The 25,259-nt window shown below is 42.2% G+C and overlaps 1 protein-coding gene across 1 annotated transcript; it reads left to right on the forward strand.

Annotated features, from left to right (window-relative positions):
- Window positions 1-70: 70 nt before the first annotated feature.
- cbx2 (chromobox homolog 2 (Drosophila Pc class)) lies at window positions 71-6,020 on the forward strand. Its single transcript, XM_071400593.1, has 5 exons — window positions 71-222; window positions 310-353; window positions 1,655-1,720; window positions 2,511-2,580; window positions 2,678-6,020. Exons 1-5 carry the CDS (start codon window positions 151-153, stop codon window positions 4,115-4,117), a joined length of 1,692 nt encoding a protein of 563 aa, XP_071256694.1. The 5' UTR covers window positions 71-150; the 3' UTR covers window positions 4,118-6,020.
- Window positions 6,021-25,259: the final 19,239 nt, after the last annotated feature.

Below are 25,259 nucleotides of genomic sequence, written 5' to 3' on the forward strand. Positions count from 1 at the left end.
ACAATATGTGAAAACGATTTGATTGGTCACACGTCGAGGTGTGACGTTTACAGGGACGGTATCTGCCAAGGGACAAGCTTCGAGAATGCGTTTTCTTTCCGCCCTCTTTTCCATTCTTTTCATAAAATACTAGAGTAGGCAACAGCGAACATGGAGGAATTGAGCGCCGTAGGAGAACAGGTTTTCGACGCTGAATGCATCCTGAACAAACGACTAAGAAAGGTTAGATGTTGTAAGATATAATTTTCTCATATCCCAAAATATTTTCTGCCCACAGTTTGGTAACATTTCCCTTCTCTATTTTCGCAGGGGAAGTTAGAGTTTCTTGTAAAGTGGAGGGGATGGTCATCCAAGTAAGTACAAGTGGTGCTGCAGCTGCGAGTGCAGCCTCAAACAATGAAAACAACAACAACGTGTCGCTTTTTACTTCACTGTTGTAGTAAAAGGATTCATACATTCCCTAAATTCGCTCGAAAACATGCTGCGAGAAATTATGGTTTTACGCTTGCCTCCTACTACTATTATTATTATTATTGTTGGTTTTAAGGTTTGGAAATTAACCTAGTTAGTTATGCAAAACAAACAGATCGTTTAGGGTTTTGGTTTCTCGTATCCAATATCTGTGGTTTGTCTATTTGACATTTTCTCAGTAATTAGGCCACACAAACTAGGCTATATAAACTCATATTTGATCACTCGCTTACTGGAGCTCTAACTAATGGTTTATTAATCTAGCTTTATATTATATGCTTTATTGATAAATAAATTACAAGCAGGAGTTGGTAGAAGTTTGGGTTGGGAAACGTATGCCGAGTCTCAAACACATCCCACAAACTACAGTGTCCAGTTGGTACACTTGCCTAATTTTTGTGATGGTTGTTTAAATGTATATGATAATGTTATATCGTTTATTTATTGCCTAACGTGACTCGGTAGTATACATAGAATCTTCGTAAATCCGTCTTTCCCCCCTTTCGAGCGCTCCAGCTGCCAGCGTGTCCTTGTCACAGTTGCCCTTTCCCTTGTCCCTTCTGTTTCATTGTTGCTATTAATCCCAGCATCAATGGGCATTCTGCCTGTCACTCACACCCCGTTCTTAACCCAAATCCTCACATTGCTGTCGGATTCTGCCAGCGCCATCGACTTGGTCAGTTATTTACTTGTTGTGATATAAACAGGTAAGACGTGGCTGGTGGAAATTATAATGTGCTTGCCAATTTGCGAGCTCTTTCTACATTAACTCAGTATTGGCCCTCTTGAGATTCTCTGATTCCTGTGAAGGCGGCAGATCCTGCACACTTGGCTTTAAATAAACTTCTCTCCTTATCTTCCCCCTTTGCTATGTGGTTAACCCTCCCACTCACAGCTCTTTGCATATGCCTCCTCTACACTAGGTTACACTAGGCCTCCTTTCTCTAATCACTATGTTAGGATACACTAGGCTTCTTATCTCTACACAGTCACTAGGGTATAGGTTATACTAGGTCTCTAGTCACTAGGTTAGGTTACACTAGGCCTAAATTTAATTAGTGGTACACTATGGTCCAATCAGTGCATTGACTAACTTGTATCATCAACTTTTACCAAGAAGTAATGCAATGGACATTTTAAGTGATTTTAGTATTTTGATGGACATATTTTCCTTTTGCTTCAGGCACAATAGCTGGGAGCCCCAAACGAACATCCTTGACCCAAGATTATTGGCTGCATTTAACAAGAGGTGAGTTTCTATTTGCCCAGGACCTCACTGAGTGAGCTGTCCACTATATCCAAGCAATGCCCTCTGAAATGCTCCAGCAGGGGTTAATAGTGCCCCATTCAAGCCAATGTGGAGCCCACAGATAGGCATACAATCTGTGTTTTCAGGCTGTAAACACATCGATATGAGTTTAGGTTTTCCCAACCCTTCAAGTTTTATTTGATGGTCGTTCTGTTCAATATACATTTGATATAAAAATACATTATTTTATATTGGTAAGGGATAAAATAATGCATTTGTAAAATAAAAGGAGTCATAAGTGCCAGTTAATCTTAAAACTGAAGCAGGGAAAACATTTAATTTCAAATGTATACTTTCCTTTGCTAACATACATTTGTAGAAGGATAACAATGATTTAAAAGCATATACAGCAGGAAATGAGGGGGTGGATCAAAAACAGGAACCAAATTTCCAAAAGTGAAAGCGTATCTAATGTTTTCAGATGAGCATCTGGGGATTTTTATTGCAACCTCTGATTTGTTTTTGCCAAGCATTGGGCGTTGCAAGACCAGACAATACTTCACGAGATGTTACTTGTAAAAAATTCTGTCTCGCCATGAACACACGTCCATATGTCTCTGTCAAGAAGAAGGCTACAAGTCTTGGATCACAGTGTATATGTTTAGTGATAGAATACCCTCTCCTCAGATGGTTTCCAAAACACTCAAGTGCTCACTCTGTATCCTTGACTCCTGCTCTACTTCTACCATAACTACTGCTGAAGAATGTTTCCTATATATTGTTTTTACAGTGAACAAGAAAAGGAAATTCTGATCAGCAAGAGAGGGAAAAGGCCGAGGGGGAGACCTCGAAAAGTTGTGGTATGCTTTCCTCAAGACCTTTACAAATAGTGAAAAGTATTTTCTACCAAAATGTCATAAATATAATGTAATATGACTTCTCTCTTCCTCATTTCAGGAAACTGTGCCTGAAGTGTCAAAGTCAAGCAGCTCTTCGTCATCGTCATCTTCATCTGGCTCATCATCATCATCTTCTTCCTCTTCCTCCTCATCGGATGATGACGACGATGATGATAACAACGATAGAAAGGCAAAGCCAGGTCCCAGAACACGGGAGCTCCACCCTGTCCCTCAGAAGAAAGCACAGATTGTTGTGGCCAAGCCGGAGCCCCCGAGGAAGAAGCGAGGCAGGAAAGCACTGCCTGCAGAAATGAAGGCCATTCAACAGAACAAGGGCCAGCGCAAGATCATAAAGACAGTTGCCAAAGACTCCCCTGCAGACCTCCGAGGTGGAATCAAGAAACCCTTTCACCCAGCCAGCTTCACCTTCATGGGGTTGAACAGCAGAGGCCCTCTGAGTGTCCAGGGCAGATGTTCCCTGGCCCAGGGTGGGACTACTAAAAACTCCATGAACACTGCAGGCCGGTCAAATACCTCAGCTTCTCTCTCTTTCAACCAGAGATCCAACCAGAGCAAGAGTCACGCTTCTGACTTCAAACTGTCGGTCTCTGAAGTGGACAGTGGAGCAGGTTTGAACTTAAAAACGACTGCAAGCAAATCTCCTGGAGTAGCAGCGTTGAATTTGCATAACTCCAAACTCTCAACCAGCAATGGCAACCCGCAAGGAGCTTTTCAGCCACAGCTGGGTTCCCACAATGGGCAGAAGAAACCAGATGCCCCTGGGCAAACACCAGTGCAGCAGGTACCCAATAACAAACCTGCTGCCCCCTTGTCCACTCCTAAAGGCCCTGCCAACCAAGCTGCAAGCCTTCAGGCACTAAACCTGCAGAGTGTGAACAAATCAACACCGGGCAACGGTACTCCAGGCAATGGCACCGTGCCAGTGTCCAACCTGCGAAGCACCGCCAACCCAGCACGGAAAGACACCGTTGGTCAGTATGGTCAAGAGAAAAATCCTGTACAGAGTCCTGTCACGCCTGGTGGACAACAGCCCAGAAAGAACCATCCTGGAGTTGATAAGGTCAAAGCTGAGGAGACCAGTGAAGTGGGTGTCACGGCAGAGAGGCCTGAGAGGCTGACTACAACAAGGGCCCAAGGGAGGGTTGAGAAGAGCATTGTCCAGAACCCCTCCGCAGAGGCCAGAGACATCCTGGGCAAGCGGGAGAGATCTGCCTCCAAAGACAGTGGCAAGCAGTCCAAGGTCCTCCTGAGTGAGATGAGCACCGGTGAGGAGAGCACCTCAGACTCTGACCATGATTCTCCCTACCCAAGTAACAGTCAGGACTTGTCCATCTCAGTCCAGACCGGCCAGGACTGGAAGCCCACTCACAGCCTGATCGAGCATGTGTTTGTTACTGACGTCACTGCCAACCTTGTCACTGTCACAGTCAAGGAGTCCCCAACCAGTGTGGGCTTCTTCAACATACATAATTATTGACTGAACACCGGTAATTGAGCTGCCTAGCAAAGGGGCTGCAAAGTAGACAGCAGAGGCCTTAAGTGGGGTATTGAATGAAGTAGATAAGTTAGAGCAGTGTTAATGCACATAGGTTTACTGCAGTGATGCGAAGTTTCCCCTTCTCTACAATGTATTAATCTGAAATCTGCAGACTTACTCTTTTGCTTTGCTCTGTTAGTAAGACAATGTACTTCTGATATATTGTACACATGCAACAAAACAAGCTAATCAACTGGAGGAAAGCTTTGTCTTAAGGGAACTATTCAGGGCCAGGTGTAAACTAGATTGGTAGCTTGTTTGATTACAAAGTAGTAATGCAACTCTTAAGGATGTCATTATAATGTAGCTACCTCTAGTTTAATCCAGCTCTCATTTTGTATTCAATATTCTTGCGAAGTTCTTCTGGAACGGCAAGCTGGGAAGTACTGTTTTTTTTCTCTTCTCCCTCGAGTATACGATGTTGTGACCATTACAATCAATTTGCCAATTTACATTAGTGTAAAGCACTGTAGTCTTATATGAAGTGTAAAATTCCAATGAAAAGACAAACAATAGCAACATTTCCTTAGGCAACATTTTCCGATTTGAAAATGTTGTAATTACTGGAAGCGCTCTTGAAGCTATAACATTAACAAAGAAGTTTGCAAGGCAAACCTGGTGTTGCGTTGAGGACCAAGTTCTCATCAGTCGAAAATAAGTTTAATTCCTCAGTGCAGTCAGTCTATCAGTGAAGTATTCCACCCAGGCAGGAGTACGAGGGAAGAAGATACACTATCTCTGTTCTCGCCTAGTGCTCAGATAAGACCGGTTACTGGCCGAGGTTAATCCTCTCCCTTCAGGTCTGTGCTCCCACAACCCCACTAGGACATTCACTGGTGGGTGTACTCCTGTCAAAACTGGTGATTATTATGGATGAGCCCAGTGAATAATTGCCGGTATAGATATGGCAGGATGATGATGGACAGCACACCTGACGTGACTCCTCCCCTACCCCAGCCATAGTACCTGTGAGGGGCCTCTTTGTGCCTTTATGAGCGCTGAGGGCAAGCACTCAGGGATTTCACTACTGTGGGAAGGGTGGAGGCAAAGGAAACCCAACAATGAACTAACTGCCTGGTATTGTTTTTCCTTGACCACAAAAAAACACCAGATTGGGTATTTAGCAGCTGGTGTTCAAAGTGTAGGCCGATGAAATGCTAGATATTTTCCTTTGTTACATGCAGTGTGCATACACACACCACAATCTCATTTTACTCGCCTGCATGGGATCAGGAGTTAGGCTCTGCTACCCACAGAAGAAAAATGTGTTTATCTGATGTAACTGAAAAGAAACCACAACGTCTACTGTCTTTCTGTTCCCTAGAGAGGAGTTTAGCTACACAGCACTTCAACTGAACTCCCCACTCTAATCATACTCTGCAGACCATGCTTTAAATGTTTTACTAAAATGAATCAACAAAGGCGTTACCCCAAAGAAAGCTAACGTGTCAGGTTTGCAGAGAAGGATGGTTATTCTAGTGCATCTGTTAATTATACACAGAGGTGGTAATCATTGCTCCCTACTTGTTTAAATCTTGCCACGCAGATGCACCGTGTTTGAAAGTGCAGTTGTGTCATGATGTAACCTATGTGGTAGTGTATTGTTTAAACAAATACAACAAGATATATTTTTAGTGAGAATTCTGGAGACACAACATTTGAGTGTGATTTGCCTCATACAGATCAGAGTAGCTAGGCATTGTCCAGACATGTTTATTCTTCAACTAGATTTACAATACTTAGATTTACGGTCAAATTGACTAGACTAGGACCAGCAACCACTCAGGTGGTTTTAAGTGCTTGTATTCAGCTGTTTATGTTGATGGTTTCTATATGCCTTAAACACTATTTGAGGCTATCTGGACCCTGGATTTGGAAAAATGTTCTCTCAAATATGTTCATATGCAAACATTACTGACATGATTAATTGGCAGCCTTGAAGGAAGACGAGGCATTGTGCCTTGATAGGTGAGAAATGACCCTCATCCACAGGGTTTCTTAAATGTTAATGACATTTGACAATTTATGGGAGGATGGGGCACTTACAACTGGATTGCTTTGATAATTGTATCTCACATTTAACATTAGCTGGAGCGAGGCTACAGACTCCTGTAACAGTGGTATTATGTTTTCCTCGCTCCATTTCTCAAACTGTGACGCGAGGGAGTGAAGGCATACAAGAAAAGACAATTGTTGGGCTGTGGTCTTTACACATTTGTAATCTTCTTTTGATATACTAACTATTTCAACTGAAGGCTATATTCTTCAAACTATTTATTTAAACGAGGTCTTCAGGATAGGACAATGTCACCAATCTTTGTATTGTGCATGTTGTCGTGATATTAACCTTTAATAAATAGTACTTTCTTAATAAGTCTGGTAATCATTTCTGTTTTCACTGATCATGTTAGGGGTGCCCTTCAACCCTCAACTCATAATGCCAACCCAAGTCATACATGTTCTGTTAATTTGCCTTAGTATTAGAAATTCTGCTGAATTTAAATAGCCAATAGGAGTCTGAATTAAATTATTAGGTACGTGTGAGTGTGTGTTACAAAAATACTTTGCAAAAATACTCTTTGCAGGAGCCTCCTGAATATAATGTAGTTATTCATTCAGTCACTAGATGCTGCTGTTGCATTTCAAACAAGGCCCATTCAGAATGGGTACTATGTTTCTCCCCCTGTAGGTGTAACAGATGGATGGGTTCACCAATGTAAAGAGGGGTGGGCAATCACACTCACAGGGTTGTGAGACTTGCTGTTCCATTTGAAAAGCACATACTCACATTTTTCACTCTGACAGATCAAATCACTATCTGGTTTAGCTCCTAATTGATCCAATTGGAAATATATAATTTCCCTTCATGGGGATGTGTGTCTGGCTGAACTAGTTACAGTACTGTCATTCAGGGTGTTCTAATCTACAGTCCCCTCTGCCTCTATGTGCCTGCTCACCCTGGTCACATCCTCCCTGGCTTTGGTTTTAACTTCCACCGTAACAACAACACAGATATCTACAGTACCAGTCAAAAGTTTGGATTCACCTACACATTCCAGGGTTTTTATTTTTTACAATTTTCTACACTGTAGAATAATAGTGAAGACATCAAAACTATGAAAGAACACACATGGAATCATGTAGTAACCCGAAAAGTGTTAAACAAATCTAAATATATTTTATACTTGAGATTCTTCAAAGTAGCCACCCGTTGCCTTGATGACAGCTTTTCACACTCTTGGCCTTCTCTCAACCAGCTTCATGAGGTAGTTTTTAAAATGTATTTTTAATTTCACCTTTATTTAACCAGGTAGGCCAGTTGAGAACAAGTTCTCATTTACAACTGCGACCTGGCCAAGATAAAGCAAAGCAGTGCGACACAAACAACACAGAATTACACATGGAATAAACAAACATACAGTCAATAACACAATAGAAAAGTCTATATACAGTATCTGCAAATGAGGTACGATTAGGGAGGTAAGGCAATACATAGTCCATAGTGGCAAAATAATTGCAATTTAGCAATTAAACACTGGAGTGATAGATGTGCAGAAGATGAATGTGCAAGTAGAGATACTGGGGTGCAAAGGAGAAGGAAAAAAATAAATATGGGGATGAGGTAGTTGGGTGGGCTATTTACAGATGGGCTATGTACAGGTGCAATGATCTGTAAGCTGCTCTGACAGCTGATGCTTAAAGTTAGTGAGGGAGATATGAGTCTCCAGCTTCAGTGGTTTTTGCAATTTGTTCCAGTCATTAGAAGCAGAGAACTGTAAGGAAAGGCGGCCAAAGAGGAATTGGTTTTGGGGGTGACCAGTGAAATATACCTGCTGGAGCGCGTGCTACGGGTGGGTGCCGCTATGGTGACCAGTGAGCTGAGATAAGGCGGGGCTTTACCTAGCAAAGACTTATAGATGACCTAGAGCCAGTGGGTTTGGCGACGAATACGAAGCGAGGGCCAGCCAACGAGAACATACAAGTCGCAGTGGTGGGTAGTATATGGGGCTTTGGTGTCAAAATGGATGGCACTGTGATAGACTGCATCCAATTTGCTGAGTAGAGTGTGGTGGCTATTTTGTAAGTGACATCGCCAAAGTCAAGGATCGGTAGGATAGTCAGTTTTATGAGGGTATGCTTGGCAGCATGAGTGAAGGCTGCTTTGTTGCGAAATAGGAAGCCGATTCTAGATTTAATTTTGGATTGGAGATGCTTAATGTGAGTCTAGAAGGAGAGTTTACAGTCTAACCAGACACCTAGGTATTTGTAGTTGTTCACATATTCTAAGTCAGAACCGTCCAGAGTAGTGATGCTGGACGGGCGGGCAGCGATAGGTTGAAGAGCATGCATTTAGTTTTACTTGCATTTAAGAGCAGTTGGAGGCCACGGAAGGAGAGTTGTATGGCATTGAAGCTCATCTGGAGGTTTGTTAACACAGTGTCCAAAGAAGGGCCAGAAGTATACAGAATGGTGTCGTCAGAATCACCAGCAGCAAGAGCGACAACATTGATGTACACAGAGAAAAGAGTCGGCCCGAGAATTGAACCCTGTGGTACCCCATAGAGACTGCCAGAGGTCCGGACAACAGGTCCTCCGATTTGACACACTGAACTCTGTCTGAGAAGTAGTTGGTGAACCAGGCGAGGCAGTCATTTGAGAAACCAAGGCTGTTGAGTCTGCCAATAAGAATGTGGTGATTGACAGAGTCCAAAGCCTTGGCCAGGTCGATGAATACGGCTGCACAGTATTGTCTTATATCGATGGCGTTTATGATATTGTTTAGGACCTTGAGCATGGCTGAGATGCACCCATGACCAGCTTGGAAGCCAGATTGCATAGCGGAGAAGGTACGGTGGGATTCGAAATGATCGGTGATCTGTTTGTTAACTTGGCTTTCAAAGACCTTAAAAGGCAGGGTAGGATAGATATAGGTCTGTAACAGTTTGAGTTTGTCTCCCCCTTTGAAGAGTAGTCACCTGGAATGCATTTCAATTAACACGTGTGCCTTGTTAAAAGTTAATTTGTGGAATTTCTTTCCTTCTTAATGCGTTTGAGCCAATCAGTTGTATTGTGACATGGCAGGGGTGGAAGACAGAAGATAGCCTTATTTGGTAAAAGACTAAGTCCATATTATGGCAAAAACAGCACAAATAAGCAAAGAGAAACAACAGCCCATCATTACTTTAAAACATGAAGGTTAGTCAATGTGGAACATTTAAAGAACTTTGAAAGCGCTATGATGAAACTGGCTCTCATGAGGACTGCCACAGGAAAGGAAGACCCAGAGTTACCTCTGCTGCAGAGGATACGTTCATTAGAGTTACCAGCCTCAGAAATTCCAGCCCAAATAAATGCTTCACAGAGTTCAAGTAAAAGACACATCTCAACATCAACTGTTCAGACTGCATGAATCAGGCCTTCATGGTCAAATTGCTGCAAAGAAACCACTACTAAAGGACACCAATAAGAAGAAGAGACTTGCTTGGTCCAAGAAACACGAGCAATGGACATTAAACCAGTGGAAATCTGTCCTTTGGTCTGATGAGGCCACATTTGAGATTTTTGGGTCCAACTGCCGTGTCTTTGTGAGACGCAGAGTAGATGATCTCTGCATGTGTAGCTCCCACCGGGAAGCATGGAGGAGGAGGTGTGATGGTATGGGGGTGCTTTGCTGGTGATCTATGCATAGTCACTTTAATAACTCTACCTACATGTACATATTACCTCAATTACCTTGACACCGGTGCCCCCGCACATTGACTCTGTACCAGTACCCGCTGTATTTAGCCCCGCTATTGTTATTTACTGCTGCTCTTTAATTATTTGTTATTCTTATCTCCTACTTTTTTTTATTTTTAGGTATTTTCTTAAAACTACATTGTTGGTTAAGGGCTTGTAAGTAAGCATTTCACTGTAGGGTCTACACCTGTTGTATTCAGCGCATGTGACAAATAACATTTGATTTGATTTATTTAGAATTCAAGGCACACTTAACCAGCATGGCTACCACAGCATTCTGCAGCGATACGCCATCCCATCTGGTTTGCGCTTAGTGGGACTATCATTTGTTTTTCAACAGGACAATGACCCAACACACCTCCAGGCTGTGTAAGGGCTATTTGACCAAGAAGGAGAGTGATGGAGTGCTGCATCAGATGACCTGGCATCCACAATCATCCGACCTCAACCCAATTGAGATGGTTTGGGATGAGTTGGACCGCAGAGTGAAGGAAAAGCAGCAAACAAGTGCTCAGCATATGTGGGAACTCCTTCAAGACTGTTGGAAAAGCATTCCAGGTGAAGCTGGTTGAGAGAATGCCAAGAGTGTGCAAAGCTGTCATCAAGGCAAAGGGTGGTGACTCTAAAGAATCTAAAATCAAAAATATATTTTGATTTGTTTTAACACTTGTTTGGTTACTACATGATTCCATGTTTTATTTCATAGTTTTGTTGTTTTCACTATTATTCTACAATGTAGAAAATAGTAAAAATAAAGAAAACCCCTTGAATGAGTAGGTGTGTCCAAACTTTTGACTGGTACTCTATGTTGATATCACATCTCTATGTCCTCTGCCCACCCATCACAATCAAATCTGTCTGCTCAACATCAAATCATGGATGCAAGCCAACTTCTCAAAGCCAAAGAGTAAAAAGCAGTGGTGTAAAGTACTTAAGAAAAAATACTTTAAAGTACTACTTAAGTAGTTTTTAGGGGTATCTACTTTGCTATTTATATTTTTGACAACTTTTACTTCATTCACTACATTCCAAAAGCAAATAATGTACTTTCTACTCCATTTATTTCCCCTGACACCCAAAAGTACTTGTTACATTTTGAATGCTTAGAAAAACAGGAAAATTGTCCAATTCAAGCACTTAAAGAGAAAATCCCTGGTTATCCCTACTGCATCTGATCTGGCGGACTCACTAAACACAAATGCTTTAGTGTCGTCTGGTTTCCTTAATATAAGGAATTTGAAATGATTTATACTTTTGATCCATAAGTATATTTTAGCAATTACAGTTACTTTTGATACTTAAGTATATTTAAAACCAAATACTTTTAGACTTTTACTGAAGTAGTATTTTACTGGTTGACTTTCAATTCTACTTGAGTCATTTTCTATTAATGTGTCTTTACTTTTACTCAAGTATGACAATTGGGTACTTTTTCCACCACTGGTAAAAAGTGTGTGCTGGAAAAGCTGGGTGATTTCAACATGATTGAGGGTGTCACGGTCTCTCCCTGCCCCCAGGCCTGAAACCTTGGTGTTACCTTTGACCCCACTCTCTCATCTGAGTGTCACATCAAGAACATTGAGATGGTCTCCTTTTTCCATTGCCAGAGTTTGCCCCTTACCCAACCTGATGAAGGAAAACGGATACACACCTTTGTGACAAGCTGACAGAACTAACTGTTACCACTATTCTGTGTCATTAGTTCCAGATCCCTGCACACACTTAAGTTGGTTCAGAACTCCAGCCCAGAGCTCCAGCTCAGAGCTGAGCCAAATCCCCAATCCTGGACCCATATCACACCTACAACAGCACTGGCTCCCTATCAAAGACAGGATTGATTCTAACTTAAACATTTCTGACAGTTTCCAAACACCAGACTCCACTACCTCTCCAGTTGCCAGGACTGAGACAACTCTTTATTCACAACTGAGATCACAAAGAACCTGATACAGCTATTGATTGTATAAAGGATGAAGTAAACCAGGTTAGTGTTTGGCCAGAAATGATCAAACAGCTGATTATCAAACTGTCTGATTGCATCTAAATGCTACAAGAAAAAACATCTTCAAAATCACTAGCCAATGACTTTAATCGTAAATGTCAAAACACAAAGGCATTGTTTATTCAGTTTTAACTTTACAAGCTCTCCTACAACTTGTTTGCATGCCAGAATCATTTCATGAGCACACATGTAAGCATGTAACCCCCCCAAAATTAAAAAGATAATATTTTGGATGTTGCCATGTCCCAATGGCTTATCTAATTCAATTCAAACTGAAGGCCCTGGGTCACTCTCACGGGAAGAGCAGACACTTGAGGCAGTATTAGCTCCTCTACCATGAAGCCAGGAGTGTAACGTTATGTTACATGTCATCAAATTAAATTAAATTAATTTATATAGCCCTTCTTACATCAGCTGATATCTCAAAGTGCTGCACAGAAACCCAGCCTAAAACCCCAAACAGCAAGCAATGCAGGTGTAGAAGCACGGTGGCTAGGAAAAACTCCCTAGAAAGGCCAAAACCTAGGAAGAAACCTAGAGAAGAACCAGGCTATGAGGGGTGGCCAGTCCTCTTCTGGCTGTGCCGGGTGGAGATTATAACAGAACATGGCCAAGATGTTCAAATGTTCATAAATGGCCAGCATGGTCAAATAATAATAATCACAGTAGTTGTCAAGGGTGCAACAAGTCAGCACCTCAGGAGTAAATGTCAGTTGGCTTTTCATAGCCGATCATTAAGAGTATCTCTACCACTCCTGCTGTCTCTAGAGAGTTGAAAACAGTAGGTCTTGGACAGGTAGCACGTCTGGTGAACAGGTAGGGTTCCATAGCCGCAGGCAGAACAGTTGAAACTGGAGCAGCAGCACGGCCAGGTGGACTGGGGACAGCAAGGAGTCATCATGCCGGGTAGTCCTGAGGCATGGTCCTAGGGCTCAGGTCCCTCGAGAGAAAGAAAGAAAGAAAGAAAGAAAGAAAGAAAGAAAGAAAGAAAGAAAGAAAGAAAGAAAGAGAGAGAGAGAGAGAGAAAGAGAGAAAGAGAGAAAGAGAGAATTAGAGAGAGCATACTTAAATTCACACAGGACACCGGATAAGACAGGAGAAGTACTCCAGATATAACAGACTGACCCTAGCCCCCCGACACATAAACTACTGCAGCCTAAATACTGGAGGCTGAGACAGGAGGGGTCAGGAGACACTGTGGCCCCATCCGATGATACCCCGGACAGGGCCAAACAGGCAGGATATAACCCCACCCACTTTGCCAAAGCACAGCCCCCACACCACTAGAGGGATATCTTCAACCACCAAGTTACCATCCTGAGACAAGGCCGAGTATAGCCCACAAAACAAAGTCACAAAACAAAGTACATATTTCCAGTGGAGTGTCACCCCAGTCTCCTGGCTGCCTAGGTCTATTAACCCTGAGTGGACAGTGTCACACTTGACCAGTAGGTGGCATGTGACCTGTAGCCGTGACTGATATGCAGAGTGTTCTGTGTTCTCTGTTCCACTACAGATATGGATGGGGAGGTCAGACGGAGGTGTCTTCCTGGAGAGTCGCCTTTCACACAACACAGTGACATAAGTCAGTATTTCAGGAGTCACATCGGCTTCATGGCTCATACATCATGGTGACTACATAAAGATGACTTGGGTTTAAGTCTTACGAAGGTCAATGCTGGTCAGTTCCCTTTGACTATTGGGCTCAGGGTGTAACATACAGTGCTCATTGCTATGCATGCATACAAGTGTATGCCTGGCTAATGCAGGGATTGTTACTTTGGCCCTCCCTAGCCAAGAAGATTACACCCTATACTTCATAGTTTTGTTTGGCAGCACTTTTAAAACTAGCGTCTAAATCTGTAAAATATTCCCAACCCATTATGCTTAAATCTATTATGAGTGCATTACGGACAGTCAAAAGGTCCATGTTAAAGGTCCAATGCAATATTATATCATTTCTGGGAAACAATTAAGTAACTTACTGTGACTGTTTTCAATAAAAAAATTCCAAAAGAAACAAAACTAGCTTCCAAGCAAAGAGCAATTTCTCAAGCAAGAATTTTGCTAGGACTTTCTATGAGTGGTCTGAGTGGGGAGGGGAAAACTGAAAACTAGCTGTAATTTGGCAGAAGTTTGGAACTCTCTTTCTTATTGGTCTATTAATGAATTTACCACTTGGTGATGACACCAGGCAGTCCAAACCTCCATCCCACCAAAACAGGCTGACATTTCAGGTGGTCTTTTCCAACAGCTCTTACACTAAAAGGGCATTATCATAATTTTCACAATACTATACACTATATATACAAACGTATGGGTCGCTCATTGGGCGATCTCACATGCCTCCAGCCCTCAGCTAGTCCCCCAATCCCTACCACCTTTCAACACACAAGACACCCCTTTCTCTCACCACCCATATATTTAGACACTCTTAAAACACTGTTGCAAAGATTGACTAACTGACAGAAGTTATCATTACAAAGTGCTAGATTCCATAATTTATAGAGATCCCCATCCCGATACTGTGGAATTTTCCCAAAATAAATTCATGTAAACACTTTAGCGACAGAGGCACTCACAGTGGCCTGGTATGCATAAACAGTATGAACAGTGTGACACAGTGTAATCCCTCCCCCCCACCCCTGACTTCAGGCCGGTCTGGAAATGTGGAGTCTACCCCCCACCCCCCCCGACTCCCGGCAAAATAAGCCAGACTCCAATCCATCTTACATGGCAATAACACCCTGCCCAAATTGGTGTTGTTTTGGAGACTCCACGGCAGGTTTGTATCAGAGGACTTTTTTCCACTACAGGTTATTGTTCCAGTGACACTATTGGAAAAAGCTGTGATCAGCTATCTCTACTAGATCACATTGTCTATTTTATACATTTACACACAGTATTCTAATAATGTAATGAAATAGTCGGCAATAATGTTTTGTATTTTTGTTTTGTTTCCCCTAAACTTTCGGATTACAACCAGGGGCTGGTTGTATTTAAACTGCTCTCCAACTTTAACGATGGTTGGTACTCGATTTCAAAGGACTGTTTAGAAATCTGATACAACCCTCCAGCAAAGCCTACCTTTTTCACCCACATCTCCTATGGTCTGTTTCTAAATCACTCTGCTGAAGCAGTGTAAACAAACGTCAGTTTGCCCTCTGATATTGAGAGGCAAGACAAGCGGCAGTCCTCCACTATGACAACACGGCCTCAGACAGACGATGTCATCCGTCTTACCTCACTCGCCATCCATCACTGCGCCGGAGTCGACATGTCTGACAGTCCCACTCTCGCTGTTCTAACTGGCACAGGCCTCCACATCTGTCACATTTTCCTCCAGGCATACTTTATTACACCAGATGAACCCCCCCACCCATGCATTCATGGACACCTGAAGGGCAAGCAAGCAGAGAGAAAACATATTGATTAGTCTCAGTATCTGATGTCATCTTGGTTCCATAAACACTTCTTCAACTGCTGCGTCAGCTACCTGTACACGCTTAGAAAAAATGTGCTATCTAGTACCTAAAAGGGTTCTTTGGCTGTCCCCGTAGGGGAGCCCTTTAAAGAACCCCTTTTGGTTCCAGGTAGAACCCTATTGGGTTCCATGTAGAACCCTTTCCCCAGAGGGTTCTACATTGAACCAAAATAGTTCTAACTGGAACCAAAAAAGGTTCTAATTGGAACCAAAAAGGGTTATCCTATGGGGACAGCTGAAGAACCCTATTGGAACTCTTTTTTCTAAGAGTGTATAGAATAGGGCTTGTCCTGAAACTGGGATTCTACAGCCACAAAATGCAACAAGCTAGCAGCTATGACAACTCCCCAGCAATCTGATATCATGTATTGATACATGAATAGAGAGTCATTAAGGTGGATGTACACATCGACTGGTTGATCGACAAGATAAACAGACAAGATAGATAGATTCATGAATATGCAGACAGTCAGACAAACAGGTTGGTCCCACAATCAGATACAAATTGGGGAGTGAAATTGGTCCATACAATCCACTGTGTTATGACAGGGAAGACCTTGTTGGTCATGATCTGCTACCACCCACAGGCAGGGATCTCCCTCTACTGTCAAACTGAGTTAGGGTTAGTCTAGCTGTTTCTAATTAAATACAGAAAGCAGACAGAAGGTGCCAGGGTAGTGTTCGTCTTTCAGATCTGCCCATCATTTGTATAAGTATAACTCTTCTAAAACTCTGACTCTTAGGTCCCAGTCTAATTCGGTTAAGAGGGAGAGCAACCGTTGACAGACTCTCAGGGCATTAAAGTCTACATACTGCATCAAACAGGTACTTATATGATATTAGCTGAGAACACAGCATATTGCACTGCAACCTTATAACACTGCATGTTTTCACCATGTTTCATACCGCTTAAAAAATAAGACCAGGAAGACCCAGACCTGTCTTGTTGTAGCATTCTCAATAACAGGGGCTGAAGAGAGTTTTGACTGGGCATTTCACTCTGTCTTGATATTTGTTAAGAACTCTCATCCTGGGCAACAAGTGATTTTGCCAAACCTTTCTTGCATGGGCAGCCTGTGTACAAAATGTGTTCATGAAAAAAAACATTCAAAAGAGGATTCCTTGGCCAATGCACATAAAAACTCACAAACCCACTGGCACCGGGAGAGGCCCGCTCCGATAAATCAGCAACGCGCCAAGAACAAGGGCTGGTGCCGGCAGACCTGTGTGCAACAGGACATCTCTATCGGTGAATTTCACAGGTCATTACTCTGGCTCCAGCCATCGCAGCCTCCAGTGGCTCTAGAGACGGCCAGCTTGTTCTCAGAGACAACAGCTTACTGGGCTTTGTGCTGGCTAAACAAGCGTGTCTGTCTCACAGCGGTAGATTCATGTGTAGATAGAGGGCTCGCTCCTTAGGGAGACCTGTAGAGGAGCCATCCATCAACCTTTGGAGGCCATTACAAAATAACAAAATCAAAAGGAGGGCCCACTGATCTCTGTTTTCCAGTGCAGGAGGGAGAACAGAGGAAGGGGGACTATCTCCCAGAGTTATCCACATAATGTTCCAGTCACAATTCAATAGACAGAGGCGGAAGAGTTACTGTTATGGGGGGAAGTAACAGTGGCCGCTTTGCCCAGAGAGGGAAATTATTCCACCAAAGCCCTAATGAGCACATGAACACTGTTTAGCATGCTCTGACGGAGTCGAAGCCTGAGCTGATGGCGGAGGTGTAAAATTCATCAGTAACAGACCACCCTTTCTTACACAGCTGAAATAAAATGGCTCTGCATTTATATTTTTGGGGGGCCTATGACATTAGTCCAGCTAGGCTAGTCTCAGGGCAATCTTGATGACTTGTGTGTAGCAATCATGGTGTGGATTACTTTAGAGGAGGAAAGGTAATACAAACAACTTCTGACATTTGCTTCAAGCTGGTCGATCAAACACGAACCCCACCGGGAGAAAATCTTGTTTCCATTGCTTGTGCAAAGTTGTTTAGGAAAGGAGATCAGGACGTGACGACTCAGCGGACCTGAGAACACACAGCTTCACAGAGGCGCCAGGTTGTAATTAACACTTTGCAGATTGCGTTTACAGGACTGACATGGGCTGTCCCACTTTTATTACCCCCTGGGCTTTACTCCTGCCTTCCAGGGGGAAAACATTCTCTCCTTGATGGTGTCCTGTGTGAAAACTCTGGACAGCTTGGATGGTGTTGCTGGCGCAAGTCAACTGATTCTCATTACCACTAATTTCTCTTAGGCAAGGATCATGAGAATATCACTGGCACGCTCTCTACCAGATCCACGGTTCTAATTGGATATCAACTCACACTGAGGGGAGACACTGGAGTTTGACAACCTTTATCTATTTTTATCTCCTTATCTGTGGTCCTCATTAGTTTATTTGGCCTCATGCTGTCATTCTAACAGACTTGTTAGAGCAATCCATGTCTTGGCAGTAGGCAGGCAGGCAGGCGGGCAGCTAGGAGGCTGGAGGAAGCGCTGATATTGCAGTGTAATAATTTTCATGCAGCTCATCATTTTCCCTCCGGAATACACACACACAGACAGACAGACAGACAGACAGACAGACAGACACACACACAGAAACACACACACACAGACTGGGCTTCAAGTTAACATTCCAGCTTAATAAAGAGGCCGGTGTAAATCTACAAATACGCTCGGCACACTGGCCTGATAGTGTGAGATTCACCTCATTCAGCTCTCCTCAAACAAGCCACTCAGTCTGGAGTTCCTAAACCTGGGAGCAAACACAACACTAAAGACAGACTAATGAAAGTCTCCGACGCCATGCAGGGGATCTATGACTGCCACACACACACACATCCTGTCCTGTTGATTGGGCCAGTAAGCAGACATTGTTGCGGAGTGTGAGGTGTGCCTCTTGGAAACACTAAATGAATGTGCCCCACTGAGCCCTCACTAGGGAGGCTGATGGAGTGAGCTAACAATGGTTTTGCACTGTCTACCATCAGAGAGAAACAGATCACTCACTAAAATGAGGGCACATTATACTCAGTACTAGGTTTTGCTACATGACATGACTTCCTCAATACACTATAGTCTTGGTCATGTGGCCCATAGTTGTGATAGCCTACTAAAGCATTTGAACATGTCTCTTAAAAAATGGGCCTTACCGTAGCGCCAAATCCTAACTTTCGATACACCTATAAAAGTGGAACTGTTGCACAATTATCTACTGTTGCCAATGGGTAAAAGGTGTGGTTATTTTAAAATAACACTTCTGTAATATGTAAGAAATAATGATACGTGTGAGTATGAAAGTTAAAAGTTATGATTCGGCGAAGAAAGTTAAGAGAGGAAGGATTGGAGAGGAACGTTTCAAGGATGCACATTGAAATGGATGTCAGGTTTAAATGAGGAGCATTCTGAGATGAGGAGCTGTGGGAATACCATCTGCTTTGATATATGCCACTAGATGTACGCCACTAGATGTAGGCCACTAGATGTAGGCCACTAGATATAGACCACTAGATGTAGGCCACTAGATGTAGGCCACTAGATGGCATATATGCATTAAAATAATGAGCACTTCAGAGAAGTAAGTTAGAGCAGTGAGTAAGATTGCCTCATTAATGATGCAGAAATCATGATAAATCCTGAAATCCTAACTTCTTTCTGATGACCTAACCAGGACAGCACCCTTACTGACTAAAGATGCATCTGGATAAAAGTAGGCAATAAAACAATCCTTCTATCATATCGTACAACTGATTAGAAGACATCTTTACATTCCATTTTCCAGTGAAATACCATTGAGTCTAGTACTGACTTTCAACTATAGCAAAAACTACTGGGCTGAATCTGAGAAGCTATAGATCAGAACACTGGGACTGTTCAGTCTTAATGGAGAAACGCCTGCCTGGATTTCACATCCACCTCACAAAGCCACGCTGCTGTCTTAAACACTTCACACTGAATTAGATTGAAGTGAAAACCCACTGTTTGGAGAGAGGGGTGCTTCTTTCCACTCCAGGCCTGGGTGATAAATCTAAACGTCCTCCCTCGTCGGCTCCCTGCTTCTCTTGCTCCTCTCTTTTTATAAGCCTTCTACTTCTCCCCCTGTTCAAGCATTTACTGCAACGATGACTGTGATGATGAAGAACACCTTTTTTCAAAGTATCCTCACTTTTCTCTCTTTCAGAAGTTGGTCTACTGCCCTGAATGAGCTCTTGATACTGTTAACAACATTCTTATTATGCTAAAGAAAACCAAACAAATTGTTTGTGCCAATGATCTAATCATACACCGAAACCCTCATGAATCTTAATCATATTAATAACTTGACATGAGATGTAAATGAGTGGCATGACTGACAAACTCCCTCCATTGTTAATGAACTCTAAAATAGTTCGGTCCAGGACAGCAGTGACATTTATAATGATGTCAGCTAAGTCAATGCACGCTGATTTATTATCTTGCAGTTCTATACACATGAATAAGCCCCGAGTGTCACAATGACTTACAAATTAGAAATGGGTAACAAACAGGACCCTGATTGGCATGACAACAGTGGAAGCCATGCAGATTTTCTATTGGATTAGTGCAAACCTTAAACACTGTCTATTGGTCAAGCAGGAAGCCCACATGCTTCTCTTTCACTGAGCCAGAAACCCATTTGGTCTTAAATCTGATTTGGTACGAAAGTAATGGTACATAAACATTTCATGAGTTCGCCAAACCAATTGAACAGATCAATGGGAGTATGCTTATGAAAGCTTTAGATAAAATGATGAACTTCTTTTCAGAACGATATGTCATCATTCATGAGAATCAAGCCTTTTCTGAGGTAATGTGACCTATTTCAAGGACTGGTTGATCTTAACCACATGAGAACAGTGTTCACAAAGTTTTGTCCTGAAAGTCAAAGACCGACCTGCCTGAATCTCAAAGAAAATCCAGTCCAACTTTCGTATCTGATCAAAGTCAGCAAGGCCTCTCTCAATGCACTATACAACAGTGTGGCAAATCGATAAATGAACCTGAGAGTGACGGTTGGCTTCGTAACGAACTGTGGCTGAATGATAGCTTTCTGCAGAGACTTGGCATGCACACAGGAGTGGGTAAACTTGAATGTGGTGGGGTTCGGGACGTGCCACGGAGGGGATGGTTAGGGGGAACAGGGAGACACAGGAGAGGAATGATGGACGGCTCACACGCCAGCCATTGTGAGAAAATTATAGCGAGGTGCCGCCAACTGAGGCAGCATGGCTGCTGGCCAAAGGCCCGGGAGAACAAAGGCCCAGGATCCCTGTGTGTGAGTGAGCGCCGGCCTGCCCACAGAGCCTCAAACGTTCATATTTACATGCGACGCTGAAGAGTTAATTGCAGTGAATTCCTGCGCTGGGTGCAAAGTGGGGGCTGTTGTGCTTTATTTTACATAACAAACACGTTGTTTCTAAGCACCCTTTTTTGCTTCCAAGGCTCTCTGAAAGAAAAAATGCAAAGAGTATTTGAGCACTTGGTATTCAAGAGGTTGATTGTAACTTTGATATAATGCACCCAAGGCAAAAAACGACCTTATAATTAATCACTCAAATTGTGAAAAATGTGTTGTGATTCAGTGGAGAATATAAAAAGTGTGCTGAAAACCATGCTTATAATACAGCAGACTAAGATTTGGAGAATGGAATTCTTAGAATCTTGGGGGGGGAAAGAATAGGGAAACAAACAACTAATTGAAGTTTACATTTCATGAATGTGTTTGGCATGTGTTGAGGTAACTTTGGTGCTCTGCAAAAGTGAACGTTTTAGGTTTGATACTAATCAGCAGTGGCTCCTTGGGGAAAACATTCATTCGCCATACATTCCTCAGATTATACTGTGATAATGGAAAATCATTTCTATTTGATTCATAAGTTCACAGAAATGTTGCTGCTGTATATGTTTTCAATAGCTGGAGGGCTAGGGGGCCCTTTAACAAACCTCATCTTCACAGTGGTTGATGGACAAAGGCCAAAATGTGTCAGGGTTGCTACGGTTCCTGATCTTTCGTAAACGAGCAGTGCCCTCTCGCCTCAGACTTGGCTATGCTATTCCTAGCACATCAAAGTAGAGCTGACCTTGCATACCAGATGAGGTTTGGATTAATGGGCTTGGGATATCAAACCACCACATCACCCCCACGAACCATCAAAACCAAGTCAAAGACATTCACAGAGGAAAAAATGCTAAAAAATCAACATCAACCTGTCCATGTGTCTCATCTGAACACCATGACCAAGACAGGGCTAAGCAACAAGAGAGGATATTTCAAAAGCCTCCAATTATCTGATGTGTGGGAGCGTACAATGAACTAGGCCATAGGCCAAAAGGCATCCTTTACCGAACAAATAAAACGTTTGCAGGACCGGTCAGCCTTTCAAAGCATTCCACTGCAAAATATAGCTCATCATAAGTCAAAAGGTTCAAATGCCCATTGCAGTCAATTAAAGACCATTTTAAGTTAAAGTGTGTTAATGTTTTATTCACCAATTGCATGTACAAGTAAAAAACAGGGAACCAGATTCAAATTGATGAACTTGCCCTGCTGTACGGTAAGCAGGCATCCAACTGTTCTCATCCGCCAGTGAACTCCTGTCTTTATACAGAGTCGGTTTGATTTCCAGAGGCCTTTAATACTAGCTCAGCTGGGCATCTGGGCTGCCATTGAGCAAGGCCTTAATATTTCACCATATTGACGGATGTGTGTAAAAGCATCTGTCAGGTCATTAAATGGATGGTTGTCCTACACTGACAGACTGGAGATGAGCTGCATCTGAGACAGGATAGGTCAAATAAGATGTACACTACCGTTCAAAAGTTTGGGGTCACTTAGAAATGTCCTTGTTTTTGAAAGAAAAGCACATTTTTGGTCATTTAAAATAACATCAAATTGATCAGAAATACATTGTAGACATTGTTAATGTTGTAAATGATAATTGTAGCTGGAAAAGGTTGATTTTTTATGGAATATCTACATAGGAGGACAGAGGCCCATTATCAGCAACCATCACTCCTGTGTTCCAATGGCACGTTGTGTTAGCTAATCCAAGTTTATAATTTTAAAAAGCTAATTGATCATTACAAAACCCTTTTACAATCATGTTAGCACAGCTGAAAACTGTTGTCCTGATTAAAGAAGCAATACAACTATCCTTCTTTAGACTAGTTGAGTATCTGGAGCATCAGCATTTGTGGGTTCGATTACAGGCTCAAAATGGCCAGAAACAAAGTACTTTCTTCTGAAACTCGTCAGTCTATTCTTGTTCTGAGAAATGAAGGCTATTCCGTGCGAGAAATTGCCAAGAAACTGAAGATCTCGTACAACGCTGTGTACTACTCCTTTCACAGAACAGTGCAAACTGGCTCTAACCAGAATAGAAACAGAAGTGGGAGGCCCGGTGCACAACTGAGCAAGAGGACAAGTACATTAGAGTGTCTAGTTTTAGAAACAGACACCTCACAAGTCCTCAACTGGCAGCTTCATGAAATAGTACCCGCAAAACACCAGTCTTAAAGTCAACAGTGAAGAGGCGACTCCGGGATGCTGGTCTTCTAGGCAGAGTTGCAAAGAAAAAGCCATACCTCAGATTGGTCAATAAAAATAAAATATTAAGCTGGGCAAAATAACACAGACACTGGACAGAGGAAGATTGGAAAAAAGTGTTATGGACAGACAAATCTAAGTTTGAGATGTTCGGATCACAATGAAGAACATTCGTGAGACGCAGAAAATATGAAAAGATGCTGGAGGAGTGCTTGACGCCATCTGTCAAAGCATTGTGGAGGCAATGTGATCGTCTGGGGGTGCCTTGGTGATGGTAAAGTGGGAGATTTGTACAGGGTAAAAGGGATCTTGAAGGAAGGCTATCAATCCATTTTGCAACATCATGCCATACCCTGTGGACGGCGCTTAATTGGAGCCAATTTCCTCCTTCAACAGGATAATGACCCAAAGCACAGCTACAAACTATGCAATAACTATTTAGGGAAGAACCAGTCAGCTGGTATTCTGTCTATAATGGAGTGGCCAGCACAGTCACCGGATCTCAACCCTATTGAGCTGTTGTGGGAGCAGCTTGACCGTATGGTACGTAAGAAGTGCCCATCAAGCCAATCCAACTTGTGGGAGGTGCTTCAGGATGCATGAGGTGAAATCTCTTCAGATTACCTCAACAAATTGATAACTAGAATGCCAAAGGTCTGCAAGGCTGTAATTGCTGCAAATGGAGGATTCTTTGACGAAAGCAAAGTTTGAAGGACACAATTATTATTTCAATTAAAAATCATTATTTATAAACTTGTCAACGTCTTGACTATATTTCCTATTAATTTTGCAACTCATTTCATGTATGTTTTCATGGAAAATCTTGACATTTCTAAGTGACCCCAAACATTTGAACAGTAGTGTATTTAATACAAACTTATCGTCCTGTGCGGTTTAACCAGTATATGACTACAATAGAGACTACAGTATATGCTGAGCTGAGAGTGATATGACTACAATGTATTATTAAATGATGTCAGAGACGTAGACCAAGCCCTAGGCTGACTATAATACATTTACAACTATGACAAGTTCTGAATTATTCATTTTGTACATGAATTCCATAGTTATGACATATTATATAAGGCCAAATGGATGACAAAAGTAGTTGCCACCATTTCACCTTGCGACCACAGGTTTAAATAAATGTACATGGATGCCTTTCATTCTTATAAGCTGAAACAGATGTTTCAGGTATCCTATTTCAAAAAGCTCTCTCTGCTACTTTGAAGGTGATGGACAGTTGAATAAACGGGTGTAATTTTTAATCAAGGCCAAAGCATTTCAGAGATGTGTAAACCCTTTGATGATCTCTGATGCCAGCTCCAACACCTTCTTCCAAAGAGTTCTGAAAGATGTCAAGGAACACAGGCTTTGCCAACATTTGAGTCTTTACAACTGATCTCTAACTTCCATCATTCATCTGATAGTAGTAATAGTATTGTATGTAAAGTGAATCTTGGCTTGGAATTTTTCATTACAGGAGAATGATATGCTGCCCATGCATATAAATCAAAGCAATACAACTCCTTTTATGTCCTCAAAAAAGGTCAATGTGTAGATCAACAAAGCTTTGAACGTTGTGGCAATTATTAAATATATTTGTTGTGAGTTAGTGATAATTTAAATTTGAACCAAGAATGTATGTGTCACGCCCTGACTGTAGAGAGCTTTTTATGTCTCTATTTTGGTTTGGTCAGGGTGTGATTTGGGTGGGCATTCTATGTTCCTTTTTCTATGATTTGTATTTCTGTGTGTTTGGCCGGGTGTGGTTCTCAATCAGAGGCAGCTGTCTATCGTTGTCTTTGATTGAGAACCATACTTAGGTTGCCTTTTCCCACCTGTATTTGTGGGTAGTTGTCTATGTGTAGTTGCATGTCAGCACTCGGTTTAAATAGCGTCACGTTCGTTTTGTTAGTTTGTTTAGTGTTTATTCGTTTTATTAAAGAAGTATGTATTCAAATCACGCTGCGCCTTGGTCTCATAGTTATGACGAACGTGACAGTATGTCATCCCATGTTGGAAAAGGAAATGATTTGACTGAAAGTAATAAAACAAAAGCATAATTCACCTTATTGCTCTTATACACCTATCAAAAAGATAAGAAATGTTGATGTCAAAATGATAATAATTTATGGACCAGCCAACCTTCATTTTAGAAGTTAGCGTAATCTTTTCTCAATTAGTGAGCCACTCAATAAATTATCAATCCAGTTTTCCTATACATCAGGCATAAACGAGTTTAGTCTGTTAATCATAATTGTATTATGGTTGACAT

This window comes from Salvelinus alpinus, chromosome 1, assembly GCF_045679555.1.
Source record: "Salvelinus alpinus chromosome 1, SLU_Salpinus.1, whole genome shotgun sequence".
NCBI classification, from domain to species: domain Eukaryota; kingdom Metazoa; phylum Chordata; class Actinopteri; order Salmoniformes; family Salmonidae; genus Salvelinus; species Salvelinus alpinus.